At 41.3% G+C, this 18,333-nt stretch overlaps 1 protein-coding gene across 4 annotated transcripts in view; it reads right to left on the bottom strand.

Moving 5' to 3' along the window:
- The window catches only part of LOC124199900, a 102,355-nt gene that overhangs the window by 45,918 nt on the left and 38,104 nt on the right, over positions 1 to 18,333 (bottom strand). Inside the window, exon 1 of one of the 4 annotated variants that reach the window (XM_046595933.1) lies at positions 10,405 to 12,287. The exons of the other annotated variants lie outside the window; for them this stretch is intronic. Within the exon in view, the coding sequence (XP_046451889.1) occupies positions 10,405 to 10,512 (108 nt within the window). The 5' untranslated portion in view covers positions 10,513 to 12,287. Of the gene's footprint in view, positions 1 to 10,404; positions 12,288 to 18,333 lie in introns of those variants that run through there. 4 annotated transcript variants of the gene reach the window in all.

Genomic DNA, 18,333 nt, shown 5'->3' with positions numbered 1-18,333 from the left:
CATTTTTTTTTTCTTTTGTTAGGTTCACACGGCCGAATCAAAAAAGAGAGAGAGAGAGTGATTACCCGTTGAATTATTTTCATTGAAACTGGGATTCGGGAGGAGGAAGAAGAAATAGAAGAAGAGGTTTTGACTTTCGTTGTTTCACAATCGGAGTCAAACTTTCCCGACCGAAAGGGAAATGGAGAAGAATCAATGGAGGAAATGATAACAGTAAGTCAAAAGAATCACACGGAACGGAGCACATGCAGACGTCGTATACATCTCTATCTATACATATAGCCTCTGGATTCACTTTTTACATAATAACCAAAAATTCTAATAGAAAACGCAAGTCTCTCTCTCTCAAGAGAAAAAAAAAAGAGAAAACTCTTCGCCCGTTTTCTTTTGTGTCAAATGGCGTGTGTATCAGCTATATATAAAATGTTTTAAGTGCGCCAAAGAAAAGAAGAAAAAAAGACACGCATCTCCGAGCTTCGATGACTCCGAGAGAGTCGGGAGTAGCTGAAGAAGAATCTTGTGAGGTACTAAGTGAGTTTTTGATTGTGGATCAGCGTTGATGCGCTCGAATCAATTGAGCGATGACAACAATCAAAAAATGAAAAGAGGTCACGGACTCTCGAATCAAATGGAAGAATGAATCTCTTTTTTTTTCATAAGAGATTCTAACAAGGTGCGAGGACACAATTGAACTAGTATACCAAGGACTTTTTGATATACATTGAATTTTCCCAAGCCGCGTTTGCAAGTTGCCCAAAAGAATGGCGGACGACAACCGGAGGCGGCGGCGGCCCACATATTATTTATTTCATATGAAAAAGTGAATTTGTCATTGCTTTCGCGTGTGTGTTGTGTCGTGTGTTGTTTCTGTTCTTCTTATGGCTTCGGCTCTTTTATGGCTAAAGAGTGTTTGTGCACCAATGCCGAGCGTGAGTCCGTTTTGTTTGCGTTTCCCTTTTTATTCTTTCATCATATTAGGAAATAGCTCGTTATTTGACTCTTGTTCTTTTTCACGTGTCCTCCACAGTTTGAACGGAGTGACACAAAGCTCAGGTCGCTATGGACTCTCTCACTTTCTCCATCTCTCTCTCATTATTTTGCTCTCGTTCAATTGCCAACGAAATGACGTTGTAATAGCTACCACGATACGAAAAGCATTCGAACACGATCAAACCGCACCCCCCGAATGTACTGGTAACGCTTCATTGATTATTGAAATTAAAACAGGTCCGCATACATTACTACACACCAGCATACGCATAACAAAAATGTCTTCTAACCCCCCCAGAAAAAGTCATGTCACGTCCCGAACGAGATAAGCCGAATCTAAACAGGTTTACATATCAGAAAACTTCAGTAACAGGTTAGCCACAAGATAGACGTATTCCGATACGATTGTTAGAATAATTGATTCTTTAAATATTTCAACAGAAAATGATAATGTGCGTGACCTCTAGAAAGTTGTTGCAAATGACCAAAAACAACAAATCCTGAAACGCACAGCACAAAACGAATCCAGAAATGGGAAAAAAACTCGAAGCTCGATCAAACCACATTCTCCGGTTGTCCCTTTTACTCGAGAATTAGTCGTCAATGTCGACAGTGAAATGTTAATCAAAAGTGGTTGGCAATGTCAAAATTTTCGACGATGACTCAGGTCCGTGTGGTTTTTTTGACCAGCAAGGCCGCTGATTATTCGTTCGAAAATTCACCGCAAAAGCGTCAAAATTATTGGAAAACCAAAAAAAAAAAAGTCCTGTTGCCTAGAACAATAAGAAAAAAAACGGGAGGAAATGTCGAATGATGGAAAACGGAACGGGAGAAAAAAAAATGATTTGATATATACCGTGATCGCAAACAAACACAAATCGTGATTGTATTCGTTCCAGTTGTTTATCGACGCAATAATTGGCCAAGTTTGTCCTCTACTTTTTTGCATTTCCCTTTTTTCTCTCTCTCTCTCTTTCGATCACGACGAGATCAATAACAATGTGTAACTCACACAATAGACACTCTAGAGGAAATTTCATCTTCCAGCACAGCGCGGCACGTCATACATCTCCAGACGGTCGTGGCCAGCAGCAGCAGCACCAGTGCAAGCACTATATAACGTAAACAGGCTCTCAAAAGTACGTTCATCTCAACCACTCGGCTCGGCTCTCCGCCGTGATTGTTGTCCCGTTTCTAAACAAAAATAAACACAAACCGAAAGGAAAACCCGGTCTTTGACTCTCTCTCTCTCTCTCTCTGGTGACGAAGTCGTCGAGTCTTTATAACCACAAACTTTAACCGAAGAACCTTGAAAACCCTTTTAAGAGAAAAATAAGAATGATTCTCTGGATTTTTCACTTTTTCGGAAAAACAGAAAAAAATAAAGCTGACTGCTCCGGTCGTCAATGTTTAGGCTATACACACAAACACATATCTATACAGGGGGTAAAGAAATTTTTGAATTTTTTTGTTTTCTTCAAAACTTGGGCCTCACCCCGGCTGCATTCTTGTGAAATGGGAGCACCCAATATAAGCAAGTAGACACCCCTCGATGATGAGGTTTACAGTTTTCGGTGTGCTGGCGCATCTGTGTAACTCGATCGGGCTCAGCAATTAACCGGAAAAGTTTGTTTCCACAGGGTTCATCGTTGACAAGATCTTTTTGAGACTCTCTCCTCCGAGGTATTTTCGTGTTTTCTTTGTGGAAATTTAGTTTTCTTTCTTTTTCTTTCACGAGTGACACGAGAGAAGTCGACGAAAAAGACGAGCCTGCGCGCTCAGACTATGTATAGGCTCACTCACACAGCACAGCGAAGGGGGGGGGGGGGAAACTGAGATGATTTTTCAGCTTTGCGCGCTCTGACTCGAAATTGTTCAAAAGCGGAATTTGAGTTGGAAAAGATGAAGAAAGACTTCTCGAACCGTGTTGAAATGGAACTTGGGGGGCCCCTGCCATTTTTAGAAGCCCTCCTCAGTGTCACATGAGAGTGAACAACTCTCGGGAGCACAGAAGCACCGTTAAGTCACAAAAAAAGGAGACGAAAAAGCAGAAGAATCAGCCGCGAAAGACGAGACGACGAGTCTCTGAGAATGAAGAAAACAAAAGGGAAAAAAGAAAAAAAAAACTTTATCGTCTAGAATGTACACAAAGAAAACTACGCGTATGTATATACACATATACAAGGCACATTTCAATTAGCCCATTGTGTATGTTATTTTTAGGTGCGAGGGACATGCGGGAGCGCTGTAATATACACAACCGTTCTTTTTTCTTTGTGAGTGTCGTTTTGTTTGTTGTATAAAACCATTTTTAAAATTTTCACAATGGATCATATTTTCAACTTCTTTTTAAAGACCAGCTTTAATACGAACACGTATATAATAGGAAAATGAATATTAAAGTTGTCTCATTTCGTTTGAGATAATTATATTCGTCTCTTTTTCTTTCGACTCGCTTTTCGCTTTCGGGTCAAGGCTTTGATAATTTGCCCAGAGATGATTATTTTGTTAAAAACTAATTCAAAAAGTGAGAGGGGGGGGGACAGCATTATGTCACTCGAGAAAAAATTCTCTCACATCGTTATTTTTTCCCGAGCGGCCATTTGTCTATGGCGGTGCAATCACTTGTGGGCGTCTACTCAATTTTATTTCACGCATTTTTCTTTTTCTTTTTGTAAATTTTTCCCTCCTTTTTCTGTTGTCAAGTGGAAAATTGCGCGACGATATCACAGCCGAAAGAGAGAGAGAGGATGCGATAGATTAATTCCACTTCTTTTCTTTCTTTTTTCCCTGGGAATAAAAAAAAAGCAAAACAAAAACGACCGGATTTTGCGCGCAAAGAAAGAAAAGATCGGGCGTGAAAAAATCATCAAAAGAAATGAACAACTCTGCTATAGTGCACACATAAACGATGAGACACACGCAAACAAGCGGCTCAAGAAAAAAAGGAAGAAACAAAAAACAGATTTGACTCGGGTCAAGGGCAACGAACCTCTCGGAGAAGAGAAAAATAAAAGTTTACCACGTAAAACAACAGACGCGCAAGTCCACCAAATATGAACTTTTTCGACGTCTGGGGGTGGAGTAAAAAAAAAACCCAAAAACCCCCCCCAAAAAATTCCGTCATCATCATTATATCCTCCGCCTACTGTATACGTGGAAGTTCCTTCACTTCATCAGTTGTTGTGCGGGTGACGTCATCCGAATGCGGAATTCCTCGGTTCATTTTTTCCTATATAATGCCAATTCATTTATGAAAAAAAAAAAATTGGCCGGTGACGAATTCAAAGAATGCGGAGAAAGCGACGACCCTCAAACACATTCAATTAACAGGAGTCTGTCGTCTTATTATTCCCCGAGGATTGAAAAGAAAAAAAAAACCAAAATCTTGATTTTATTAGTTATTTAATAATACCAAAATAGTTTCTCGGAGGGGGACCGCCCGCTTTTTTTTTTTATCTTCCACCCCTTCCATAGATCGTGTTGGAAATGTGTGTTGTATACATCTACACACCAGACACAGACACACACACGTCTACAACGATGTATAACATTAGATTATAAAAGAAAAAGAGCGGCAGGGTCCGCTTGTCCCGTTAGACGCCAGGCGCTCACGCAACCCCTCTGCTGTTAAGGGAGGGGGGGAATACACGTTTGACCTCCGACTGTTTTCGGTTCCACCGAATTTCATTTCAATACAACAACAACAACAAATAAATAAGTTTTTCTTTTTTTCCCCACTGCTGCGCTCTCCCTCCCAACTGTTATGTCTGTTAAGGGACTCCTCTCTTATTACTTAACCTTCTTCGTTTCTTATTCTATACACTCCGGGGCCGTTAAAATAATGGAGAGACCAACTAGAGCGGTCACTTCTTTTCTTCTTCTTCTTCTTCTTCCAACTTTTGAAAAGGAAAAAGCTTTTTACGATCGTCATTATGACTACAGCAGACACACAAAATTTGGAATTTCACTCTCCCAACGAGAGCTGAACGAATGGACAATGGCAGCAATGAAGTGGAAGAAGAAGAAGAAATACCTTTTGGGTGTTATCGCAGCGTAGGTACATACATACATACACACGTATAAAACCGTAGTCTCTCTCTCTCTCTTTCGTGTGGACTGCGTTAATTGAGGACAATTGGTACCGTGACTATTTTTCTTTTTCTCCCCTGCGAGAGACGACGACTTTTCTACGTTCGGCAAACAGCGAAACGGCCGCACGTATTGCCTTACGTTTGTTTCTTGCGCACGAAATCACGAGAGCGGGATAAACAGAAATAAATGTAGAGAGAGAGAGAGAGACTCTACGGGGGTGTGTGTAATATTCACAAGCGAAAGAAAAAAATGAATTCGGCAATCGGAGAAATGCGGGGCAAAGTGTTTACTTTTTGGGACAAAGTGAAAACGCGACAGGATTCGGAGGAGACGGTCTCTCCGCTGGATGGAATAATTCGACGGTTTTTCTTTTTCGGATGAGAACGACCTGTCTGTTTTGCCTGAATGTCTGAGCGACTGTAATCTTTCTTTCTTCAGAAAAAAAAAAAACCAATGTTGAATGAAGGAACGACGTCTCACTTTATTTTCTGGCGTAACAAGAGCAAAATGGCGCTCGTGCCGCCATCATCAACAGCTCTCGCCATCGGATCCGTGGAACAGGCACAAGGATACTCGGATAAATAGACTGGAAAAAGGAAAGAATAGAGTCTCAACGGACGACGTGCTTCGTCTCATTCATGTGAATAAAGGTGAAATCCCCCCAGCCCCGGTCGTCTGTGTGTACACAGCACCAAAGAAGGGAAGTTACATTATTGCCTAATACCTTACGAATATTGGTAAAAAAGAAAATTCCATTCTTAAATAGTCTTTAAGCTGACGGTCGCATCCTGGAAGAAGGGAGAGGCCAATGAGGGAGGATAGACTCTCCCATCCGCCGTAATAATAACGAGAACGATTCAACCCACACACACACACACACAGCACAGGCCAAATGAAAAGAGAAAGAGAAGCGCAACGGCACAGAGAGGAGAGATAGTAGCAACAACACCGAAAAAGAATTTTTTTTATTATTTCGGTGTGTTTTTTCTCAAGAAAGTAACGGGGGATGTGGATGGTGACAAATCAAGCGATAGAGGAGACACTATGGTGTCGCCTTATCTCTTTTTTTTCCTACCTCTTTCTCTCTTTCTACTTGGCTGCCAGGACTATTAGCTCGGGCTCTTGCTCGCCTTGGCTGGTTCCTTTCCATAAATCACAAACAGTCGAGAGAGAAAAATTTCTCTTTCCAGAGTCATCCGGTGAATTGTGTTAATTCCGTTTTCAAAAGGAGACAAGAAAAGAAAAAAAGAAAAAGAAAAAAAAAGTTCAATCAAGAAAACCGCAACGCCATCGTTGTTCCGTTGTGTGTGAGAGAATTCCGGTAGCCAAAAAAGAAGAGAAAGAATGAGGAAGACAAATTATAATAAAAAAAAGGAAAGAAACGCACAGCACGTATGTTATATAGGGGGGAAGGAGAAGGGTGATGACTAGGTCGGATTGGACAAATCAGTTCGGACGGTTATAGACCACCGTTGATTATTCAAACGCGATAGCGCGTTTTCTTCTTTTACGATTTCGGCCTCATTTTTCTGTTAGAATTTCATTTCTCTCCCGCGATTGCCATCGTAATTATACTATGTTAATGTCATAAGGGGAATCAATGAATCATCCGCCCAATCGATAAGGGTGGAATTTTTCAATTTACCCCCACCCCACACCAAACGAAAGAAAAAGATTCACAGCGGCCCATTATATCGGCAATATCGATTCGTTTTTACTTCACGCTCCCCCCCCCCCCAACGAAATCTCACGAACGAATCTCTCGCCTAAAAATAGACTCGACTCAAAATACTACATGTCGTAAGGCGTATGTAGGTTAAACGGAAATGAATAATGCAAAAATATTCGCTGGATGACACATGGAAGAAAAGAGCGTGATGGCATCATCATCATCGTATTCCACTTGATTGTTTTTTTTCTTTTTTTGCTCCTCTCACTTTCTCAGCCTCTGCGTGTGTGTGTTTGTGTTAGCGGGGCATGGCCATCGGCGAATGGCATTTGAAATCAAAATACACAAATTTGTATACACGTTCCTTGTTTTTTTCTATGCGGAATAGAAAGAGAGTTTGAATTTCGTTTCAAGAAGAAAAAAAAATAAATAAAAGAGGAGAATAAGTAGAACGCGAGCCCTCCCCCACTTGGCGATTTCCCGCCCACCCGCACCTTCCACTTGCACAGCCATTGGGAATTGAAAGGAGCTTCATTAAGGCGCATAAGGTAATTATCGAAGAGAAACTCTTTTTTGGGTTGTTGCTCTGTGTGTGTATGTGTCTGGATGATTGCCGCATGAATTTTCGGGGTACTATACACCGCCCTAGCTGCTGCTTCCTGATTGCGTTACATACTCTGCAGCTACTACTATATACTACTACACCCGCGTACTCAGTACTCCGGCGTACAGGTATGTGTACTGTACGTCTATCCTCCTCGTCTACCTACTCATATTCAAAAAGCTCGATCATGCAGCAGGTGAAAGCTTGTGCATATACAGCCCCGGCAAACTCTCTTTCTCCCCTTTCTCTCCATACACTTATATACTGAGAGACTAGAGTCGAGCTGGGCATTTCATCTTTAGGCGGAGACAGCAGACACAGTCAGACTCACGTTAGTACCTCGCCGAGCGCTGACGTCTACCAGCCAGTCCCTCTCTCGCACGCATTCAAAGGAAAGAAAGAAAGATAGAAAAAAAGGAACATGTAGACTCAATTATGCAAACAAGATATTTCCCCTCCGACAACCTCCCACCCCCTCCCAGATGCACTATGGGCTGGCTGCTGTTGGGTTCGCCTTTTCATGTTTTTTTTTTTCTACCAGAGTGCTGCTGCTGCTGCTGCCAGTGTCTTATTTTCTTCTCTCTCGGAAGAAGATAAAAAAAACAAAAAACGTTTCAGCAAAGTATTAGAAGAGAAAGTTTGTTTTTTACTTCTTCTTCTCTTCCTTTTTGTACTCTCTAGCCCTGGAGCCAACACACATCTGAAACACTCACGTATGGTGCGCATAGGAAATGAAAGGTGCAACTGTAAATTTCTTGAGACACCTTATATAACTTCCTTGTTATCCCACATACACACACACACACACACACCGATGAATGGGTTGGACGAAAAACTACGAAATCATGACGATGATTATCACTTCGAAGCTGAGGCCAACAGTTTTTATTTATATTTTTTTTCGTGAATTTGTCGTTTCGTTCCAGCTCCAACGCTATGACAAAACGGAATTACCAGAAAGTGTGCCTGTCTACTATACCATCGCAAGCTCACTTTTCAATTCAAATCTTTTTCTTTTATTTTCCCAACTTCTTCTTCTTTTTCTTCGTGTTGTATTCGATTTTTATTCGAGTCACGGCGATCAACTTGTCAACAAAACTGTCTGGAATGCTATTATTCATTTTTAATTCCTTCAAAATCAGAATAAATTTCCAGCAAACAAAACAAAACAAAATTCACGGAAGGAGCAACAAGAAAAAACGCCGTGAACGTGTGCGGTGACCAACTTTCGACTCGTTGACTTACGCCACGGTCGTTTACCCATCACAATAACGAAAAAATTTATATTAGACACATCTACGAGACGACCATCTAAAAACCGATGCCTTTTTTTTTTAATTTTTCTCGGGATTCCCACTTGGTATAGACCCGAAGCCGAGTTTTAGAAATTAAGACGGCGACTGACAAGCAAACACATTTTACAATAGGAAAAATCGTACCTGCTACTGTGACTGAACTAGATTGGAAGATGTTTGACACCGATGCTTGAATTCTTCTCTGGGCCAAGGTCTATATAAGTGTTGTTTTTATGAGTGTGATTTTGCATGAAGTGCAACTTTTCTCCGTGCCGCTCAAGAAAAATGTTTGGTTACACCACCGACACTTGCAATACTGTTTCTCGCCTTCAACTTTGTCCAACCACTCACTCAAATCTGGGTAGAGGTCGGCATTTTGCCAATCTACATTAAAACAAGTCGATTTGCCACTACTTTCTCTGTTCATTCTCTGCTTGCTTGTCCGTGTTAAACCATCACATGAATTTCACACAACTTTACTAACACTATACAATCACGTGCATCTTCAACACAGAAACAATATACTTGTAGTCTGCTACAGCCACTGAAGGATTGCCAAATGCCAATGGCTCTTTCCCTCCAAAAACGTAAGGATGTTGCCATGTTGCGAATCAATCACAAAAAATTGAAAACTGCTAGGAAAATTTCGATTTTCCAAGAGTTTTTCAAAAAAATGTGCTCATCAAATTCAAAAATTTTAAAGAATTCAAAGAATTCATTACCGGTGGCAACCCTGTTTTATTCCTTCAAAATAATCATCAGAAAAAAAAAGAAATAAAATAAAATGAAATTTTGTCGACTTTTTAGAAACGAGCGGCGCGGAAGTTGATGCGCGTTCTCCTCTAGTGGCCCATCTCCTATCTCGTTGTCGGCCACACGGGCGCTGTCTAATGGTAAACATGAACCGTCTAACTGTTGTGTGTTTCCTTGTGCCTACATATAGACTCTGCTCTCTCTCTCTCTCTCTCTCTCTCTCTGACATAGTATTCAGGTCACGCACGGCACGCTAGCGTATATAGTATGCGCTCGGCTGCGTCATCATCCGCCCGTCGTAGTTCATTCAAAAAAATATTGAAATAAGGAGAAGACAGCAGAGAGTGGAGGCCTTGATGCTCCGCTCTTTTTTTAGGCCTATACAGGCCCGTCGAGTGCTTCAAAACTTCCACTCGAATGTGTGTACAACATTGTAGGAAGAAGGGGCAAAGAATACACGACCCAGGGGTGAAAGAAGAATGCGGCGTTTGAAAACTCCCGCCCTTTAAAAATTTGAGTGATGTCTCCTCTCGAGCTCTTCCAGAAAAAGGGAAAAAATGAAAAACATGGAAATGTCATACCCCCCGCCATTGTTGGACAACTGATAACGAGCGACATAGACAGGCGGACAGGACGACACGTTACGTACACACAAGAAAAAGAAGAGGAAGAACGTGAAAAGATAAAGAGAGATGATGATATAATTTTATTCAAATAATACCACCGAGATAAAAAAAAGAAAAAAAAAACTAAAAACGACGTGATAGTTTTAAGCGGAGCCCGCGCCTTGAGGATAAGATAGTCATCACTCTTGAGAGCTTCAAGTGGGGCAGCCGTCGAAAAAATCAACAAGAGATTAGAAGCTCTACTCTAGTTTACTATAGACTAACTGACACTGTCGCCATTCAAACGGAATGAATGGGAGATGCCAGTCGCCAGATAAATCTTTTTTTTTCAAACTTTCAAAATGACAGGGTAAGAAGGTTTTTTGAACGTACCAGGATGGGTGGCGCGTAACAGCGATCATGGAAGAAGATTGCCGGACGTCGGTGCACTAAAATTGTCGGTCTCATTCGTTCGTCGACGACACCGAAAATCCGATACATTGTTTTTCTTTCTTTCCGAGACACCAAACCAAAACTCTGTCGCTATCTTTTTGTTTGCAGTTGCGTGTACAGTGTAGACTCACGATGTCGCAGGGCAAACAGTTGATTGAGTTAAACGTCAATCACGACGGGTCGACAAAGGCAGCGATCTTAGACGACATTCCGGAAGTGAGGGACGATGAGGAGCAGATCACGATCAACAAACAAACAACAAGATGGGTACAGTGTCCAAACTGGTCAGTACGGATGACCAAAGGCGAATGAACTTGGCAGTCACGGGTCTTTCATTTGATGGGCTGGTGTGTATAGTAAGTACTACCGAGTTACATACATACACACACACAGCACACACCACCGTGAGCCGAAAGAGTTAGCCGACGTATAGTGTGAAGAGCCGTTACGAATTCGACCAAATTCTTCTTTTCCGTTTTCTATTTTATTTTTAGTAGTTTTTTTTTTGTTTTTTATTTCAACAGACAGAACGACGGACGTGGCGGAATTGGGGAAAGTAGGCGATTCGTCGCTTCATTTCTCGGTATTACTTTATATGTACTGCACTTAGTAGAGTGCTGCTTGCCACTACTAAACTACTAAAAGTAGATATATAAAGCAATAATCAACCATTTTCTGCGGTCGCCGAACAATGACCGTCCGACTCGGTGCGACGTCTCACTCCCACACGCAGCAACAAACCCCCCCTCGTCTATACCATAGCACGCCACCCACACTCACGGTACCGACAGCTCCCAGCCCTAATGACCCAGAAAAATTGTTTTCTCTCTTCTTCTTCTTCTTCGTTTTCTTCTTTCTCTTCTTCAGTTTTTTCCTTTTATTTTTACGAGTATTTTCTATTTTCCGTTTTTTGTCTGACGAGGAGGAGGTGGGTGGGTGACCGACCGCGCAATTTTTCTTAGTCTGCACGATACAATACCGAACAAACGAATCATTTCCGGTCTTCCCAAGAAAAAAGGAAAAAAAAAAGTTAGGCAACAAAAAAAAAATTGACCATTTTCGCGTTTCGTCCAATCGCCAAAAAAACAATCAAAATTGGAGAAATTTTGTCTGAAAAACAAAAGAAAAGAAAAAATGGACAGGAAGAACTTTCCAACAATCGAGATGAAATGTTTTGTTTTCAAAAAATCAAATTAAAAAACAGAACAAGAAATTAAAATAATTTCCATCTATCTTTGCCCGATGCCCAACAGCCGATAGGATCCGATGGGGATTGTAGTGGGGGGAACTCGTTTCACGTGCTTGGCATCTGTGATGAGAAGAGTTATAGACTCTTAAAGGATCACGACGGGGCCTTTGGGTTGAGGGCGAAATGGAAAGGGATGATGATGATGATGATTCGTTTATTTTACTTGCTTGATTTGAACCTTTCTATTTCCCTTTTTTTAATTTTTTTTTCTCCTGCCGGGGCCCTTGCTGATGTGTGTTGTTGTGTCTAGATATTCTTTATCGTTCGGGACGAACCGAAAGAGAAAACTCGTATAGAAAGAGATTAGAGAGAAAGGAGGCTGCGATCCATTCTCTCTCTCTCGACTCTCTGTGTGTGATGTTCACTTTCTCCGGACTTTTTATTTATTTTTTTTTTCTCCGTTAAGTTTGTTCTTGTGTTTCTTTGAAACTTTTGACCACTTTTACCGCCTCGGAGACTTGTTTGGCAGTCCGCGGCGGAATTCATTTTTAAAAGCGGCGCGGGGGGAAACATCATGACAAATGAGGATCACGTCTCTCTGTGTTTGTCAGACGGTGTCCGAGCCGATTTAGCATAATATTATTTCAACAAAAAAACAAAAAACATAACGTCTAAAACGAGAAGATGGAACAAAAAAAATCTCCGGAACGAATTCTGGAAATTCTTTTAGTTACCATGTTCGTTGACATTTTTTAAGTTATAGCGACGGTGATGAGACTTTCACCATAGCGGCGGATGTAACATAGGCGATTCCGGTTTCTTTTTTTTCCCTATTGTTTGCGTCCAAGAATATCGATTGGGTTATTTTTTGTTATTTTGTTTTTTGTTTGCATTCGTGATGGCCATCATTTTGAGGTCGTCGCATCGTAATAATGCTGAAAACGTGTTTTGACGCGAGTCAAAGTCTCCTAGCTATAGCTGGCCGATCCCGCGTGACAAAGTGTTCAATAAAAATAGAATTCCAATCATTTCTTTTCTTTTTTTTTTCATGTTCGATTCATGTTGATCGGCGACCCCAGTGTCGTTGATCCGCCGTTTCCCCTTTTATTTTTATGCATCCAAGGAGCTCATTCAGAAAAAAATTTCTTTTTACAACGCGGACATTTTTTCCCTTCTCCTTCTCCTATTCTTCACCCAAAATGGGCCCATCAAAAATACTACAAAAATAGGATAACGGGCGTGTTTGTGTGCGCGACTACCATGGGAAAAAACGGCAGAAGCGCGGCATCAACACACAAGAATTGAAGGATATGAATGTGATTTTTGGACAAGCTTTCACCCGCCGTTACTCATAATGCCGACACCGATGAAACACGTCGGAAGCCAAGGAAAGAGAGAGAGAGCAGCCGCCTACTCTCAACTCCTTTCTCCTATGCAACTTATCAATCGATCGAATCGCAACTTATTTTTTTAGCTCCAAGACGTTGTACAGCGGGGGCCGGCTCATTCCTCGTGAGCGGGGAAACGAGTTCACCGGGATATTTCAATAATGAATGGCTTTTCAAACAATACAATCAAAATCCTTATGCGAGTCCAAAAAAAAAAATGTATGGCGAGGAAAGTCATCCGTAAAAGAAAGAAAAAAAAAAACGAAAGTTGCCGGACCTGTCGGGCCAGCAGCTATGCCACATACAGCATTCCAACAAATGAGAGAGTTATAATAATAATATTTCCACCGTGTTTGTTTTTTTTTCTCTCTCTTGCGACGGAGAAAGAAGAAAAATCCCCGGGGCCCGAAAGAAGAAGAAGAAGAAGCTTGGGAAAAAAAAAAGAGGAACGGATCGGAGAAAGTTTTTCCATGTGTATAATATGTAGATGAGCAGCAGACGTGGAATACCTTCTCTTTCTTCTGTGTGTGGATGACTATGGAGAAAGAAAAATCAACCGTTCCAGCCCCAAAGAGAAAGAAGATTCGATCGAGGTGTACATATATATATACATCAATGTCGATGCCCGGCATGTTTGAAATAAAACAAACGGTAGAAATCCAGTAGAGTAAAAAAAAAAAAAAAAAAAGGAAAAGAAGAAGAAAACCCTTTTTCTACGCACACATTTCCCATGTGCTAGGTCATTGTCGATGACGATAACGTTTTTCAGTTTGATTTCATTTTTTTTATTTTTTTTAAGAATAGAATCAGGAACCGATAGTTCGATGACCCAGTTCACATTCGAACTGCATTACATTTTACGTGTCTGGTCTAAAGTTTAACAAGATATACAAGAATATAAGCGTCTGGCCATTAATAACGGGTTTGCGGTTCGCTGGCGATGCGCAAAAGCGTCGACATGTTTCATGATTGGCGGTGGTGGTGGGGACTACGATAGACGTCGTCGTCTATAGCGAACGGTTTCTCATCCATGATGAAAATGTGTAACGAACAAAAAAACAGTGAAATGAAATTGATACACAAGGCGATTTCAACGTGTACAAAGTTTGCGGTCAACTTTGACCCAGTTGGTGGGGAGAGTGTCGCTGTGAATGTGCCGTTGCGTCGCGACGCTAACCGACCGTATCGGCTGTAAAATTGACATTGGCCCAGTCTAGAAAACCATCGATCGATCCTGTTATAGTTGGGTGTGATTATTATTTTGACGTCGCCTTTGCGGTCGTCCATTTGAACAAAATTCCCCCAGCAGCACCAGCACTACGAGGTTTTTTTCTTTAAAGAGACAAGTGTTTCTGCTGTTCACCTTTTTAGGCAATCCAGCGGTGGTGGCGGGGAACAACAGCAACGGGAAAAAGTAGGACAGAGCGCAGAGAACCGAAACGTCTCTTTTTTTTTGCTGGATGACCAAATATGAAGAAAACAAATGAAAACAACAGCAAAAAAACGAAGAAAAAGATGTAAGCCTAGCTATTATACGGCTAAATATATGTCCTTCTGGTTTTTATGATATTTTGTAGCCATCAGCCTCGTTCGGGAAAACATTTGTTGTCCCCGTCAACACATATGGGATGCCGTCTGCTCCGTCCGCTTTGCCAGCCCGTCCATCCGCAGCATCGTCAGCCACGGCACTTAATAAAGTAGGTAAGTATCTTACCTAAATAGTTGCGCATCTCAACTGCGCAGCATTGCGCCCGGCTATAACTTCCTCATCTTAACCCTCTTCTTGGGGGTCTAATACATTCCAACGACTTTTTTTGGGACTCTGCCGGGGCTCTGCCCCTTTTTGAAATCCAGACGAAATAGACTGCGCCATTTCACGGTCAATCATTTTTCTTTCTTCGTTTATTTTGGCAGAGCTTCTTCTTTTTTATTAGATTTTCACGGCCCATGAATGATTATGTATCAAGGGGATGTAGTATATACTTGGCTCAGTCGTTTGACGTAATGGGATCTCAAATTTCCCCCCAAAACACAAGGGATATTAAAATAAAAGAAGTCTTTATTCCCTCCCTTTTTTTTCCTACTTTTATTATCTTCTTATTAAATGTAACAAGAAAATCGGCGGCCTTTTTCAAAAAGAAACGACAAATTCAAAAGTATCTAGGGCGGGACGGTCTTATTTTTTCGGGGGTGGAATGATCAACAGCCGTGCAATACACATCGCCAGGTCTGGAAGGCTATTGTCTTCACATTGTTCCACCAACCAGAAGGAGAAGAAGAAGAAGAATGATAAGAAAGATCTTCTTTCTCCGACGCAGACGACCTAGTCCGAACACGTAGCGCGTGAAAGCGTGTGAAATTATTATTATTTTTTCAGACCAATTTTCTTATGTTTCAAAAATAAATTCGCAGTCGGTTGGAACGGACGGAGCGATGCGTCTGACGTTGATTTAGACGGGCCGGCTATTAGTCCAGCGCCAAGAACGGCCCAGTCTTCCTGAAAGGTGTTAAATTTTTCCTTTCAAAAAGAGCCAAAAGAGAAAAGGAAACGAACAATTTTTTTTTGGGCGACTTTTTCGGGAATGTTTGAACGAGTAATAAATAGCGTTTGAAAGTGGCGAGCCAAAAAGAAGTTCAAATAACTAGACAGATCGAGGACGAGGGGGACGTCGTCAATGACAAAATAAAACAGAAAAAAGAGGTCCAAAAGAGCAAACAATGGGAATATAATAAACGATAGGCGGATCCTCATCTCCTACTTTTAAAAATTGGTTACTTTTTCATCTTCAAATATTTATCAAGAAATAAGAGAAAATCTTTCGTTTTTTTTTTTTGGTAAATAGAAAACGGAGATATTTCTTAAGTGCCGTTTCATTCTCAAACAGACGTACACCGAAGAGTTATCATTCACATCTCATCTCGAAGGTTTTTTTTTTGCCGCTGCCTCCTTCATCTTCTCTGTTATTATAACGATCGAAAGTTTCCAGTTGAACTGACTGCAAAAGGCTTTCTCCAACGTCCTGAAAACTTCATCTCTTTTTTTTTTTTTTTTGTTACTCTACGTCAATGCGATCCGGATTTCACGTCGGCGATGTATCCACTACCGGCATTTTCTGGTATAATCGAATTAATAGCCCATTACAACATCGCGAAAAGGAGGAATACCGCAAAAAGGTGAACTCTTTTTGTGGCGAGATTTGACCGTGTGCGGGATGTTTCTTTTGAGAGTTCGGCGGTGAAACAAAAAAAAAAACCTGAAACCAAAACAGACTCACGACTAACAATATTTTTGCATCAATGTCTTGTCTATACTTTTGAAGTGAAAGCTTTTCAACGAAAGAGGAGGAGCGAATCTTATTTTTTTTTTTAAATTGGCGGGCTTTTTGGTGAGTGTGTGTTTGTTGCTGGGAGACTCCCAGGCGGCGCCCAAACACGCAAGATTTTCGAGCAAATAAAAAGCATTCCATGTCGAATCTCAAATGCGCTTTTGCGTCTACACAATGTGGGAGGATTTCATCACGAATATTGTTATAAGCTTGTAGTACGACTACTAACACTCGTATCTCGAGAGTCGTGTGTCTCAATCAGCAAATAGGGCGGAGAAAGGTGCGCATGTCCGACTTCCATTCCGGCCAAAATAAAAATGAAAATAGCCGATGATGGCCGCCCAAGCTGCTATATAGTGGGGGGGGGGGAATCTTGTTCCTAAAAATCAACGATGAAATTGAGGGCGCTACATGTAAAAGTGTATACAATCAACTTGGATATCATTTGAAGAACTAGAACTAGACGGCCGTCATCATTATTATCACTGTCATGAGAAATGGCATAATACGGCAGCAGTCGGACGGACCGCCGAGGCTCTTATCATTTCAGCCGCGCGCACCTGATGATTTCTCGACTTGAGCCGGTGGATGGATGCCTCGCTTTCTCCTCATCACATCGAGTCGACAATTCAAAAGGAGGAGAAGCGGAAGGATTTAGGGACGGAGTCATTGAAACGATAAAAATCATCATCAAAAACTCACAACACAAAGGGGAGAAGAAGAAAAAAAAACAACAGAAATATGAAAAGGGAAAACAACAAGAGAGGCGAAAGAGGCCATCGAATGTCTGTAATAAATAGCGGTATTATATTTGAGTTGCTGTTGTTGTAGGTGGATGCCAGATAGACGGAGAAAGGAGTACGATGGAGAAGAGAGAGAGAGAAAAAAAAAAACGGATTTTAGTTGAAATCCGCCGGCGCCGATCAGAGACCCCAGACGTTTATATTCACGCTATGATACAACTATAGACTATCCATCTCTATAGTAAAAATATATTGTCTGTTGGCCATTGAGGCCATCTCCGCACTTGTGCTGGACGCAACAACAGTTTAAACGACCAGTTGGGGGTGGAGGGATTCCGGACGAAAGAGAGAGAGAGAGAGAGAGAGTCGATAGGAAGGTGTTTGGCAGCGTGCGTGAATAATCAAACGGTCAAGAAACTCTCGGTGAAGAATCGAATAGCCCCAACATAATCGTAACAATAGGAAAGAGAGAAAGAAAAAAAGAAAAAAAAATCTTAGACAGGAAGAGTTGTAAAAATGATAATAGCAAACCGAAAATCAATCGGGGGAATTTAATGTCAGCCAGCAGCTTTCTCTCTACTTTTATGTCGATGAGTGTGAGAGGTGTCCTTTGTTCTCATTATTCCTTTTTTGGGGGGGTTGGTGGTAGTACAACAACAGAGACACAACCCCACGGAGGTTGTCGGTGGCCATGATCGATTCATGATCGATCGATTCCCGACTTTTCGATATCAAAACGGACGTTAAACACAAAACACAATGAAATTGAAAATCGAATAAAACGGGAATGTTGGTTTACGTGTTACGACAGAGAACCCAATTTGGGCAAGGCGGACCATAATCCGAGAGAGAGGCCAGAGAATGAAAGAGAGAGGTTTCGGCAGGTTGACAGTGTGGAATGAATGGATCATCGAGAAAAAGAATCAAAATCTTTCACTCGAATACACACACCAAAAAAAAAAAAGTAAAAAAAAAAAAAAAAATTGTTGATAACTTGACGTCGTCGTCCTTTTCATTCCTGTTGTGACATCCCCTGACCGTGTGATTGATGGCCACACGACCCCTTTATCCTCTTCAACTAAAAAAAAATTGTTTAATATTTCCCCCTTATCTTTTTTCTTTAACGGTGAGAACGCGCATCTCTTTAAAAAAAAAAAAACCAACGATCATGTGAGTTGAACACGGAAACAATCAATGGAAGGTACTCGATAATCTTACAATAT

The sequence above is a fragment of the Daphnia pulex genome, chromosome 8 (assembly GCF_021134715.1).
Source record: "Daphnia pulex isolate KAP4 chromosome 8, ASM2113471v1".
NCBI classification, from domain to species: Eukaryota; Metazoa; Arthropoda; class Branchiopoda; order Diplostraca; family Daphniidae; genus Daphnia; species Daphnia pulex.
Note: the sequence above shows the minus strand (reverse complement) of the source record. Positions and strands in the feature narration are given on the sequence as shown.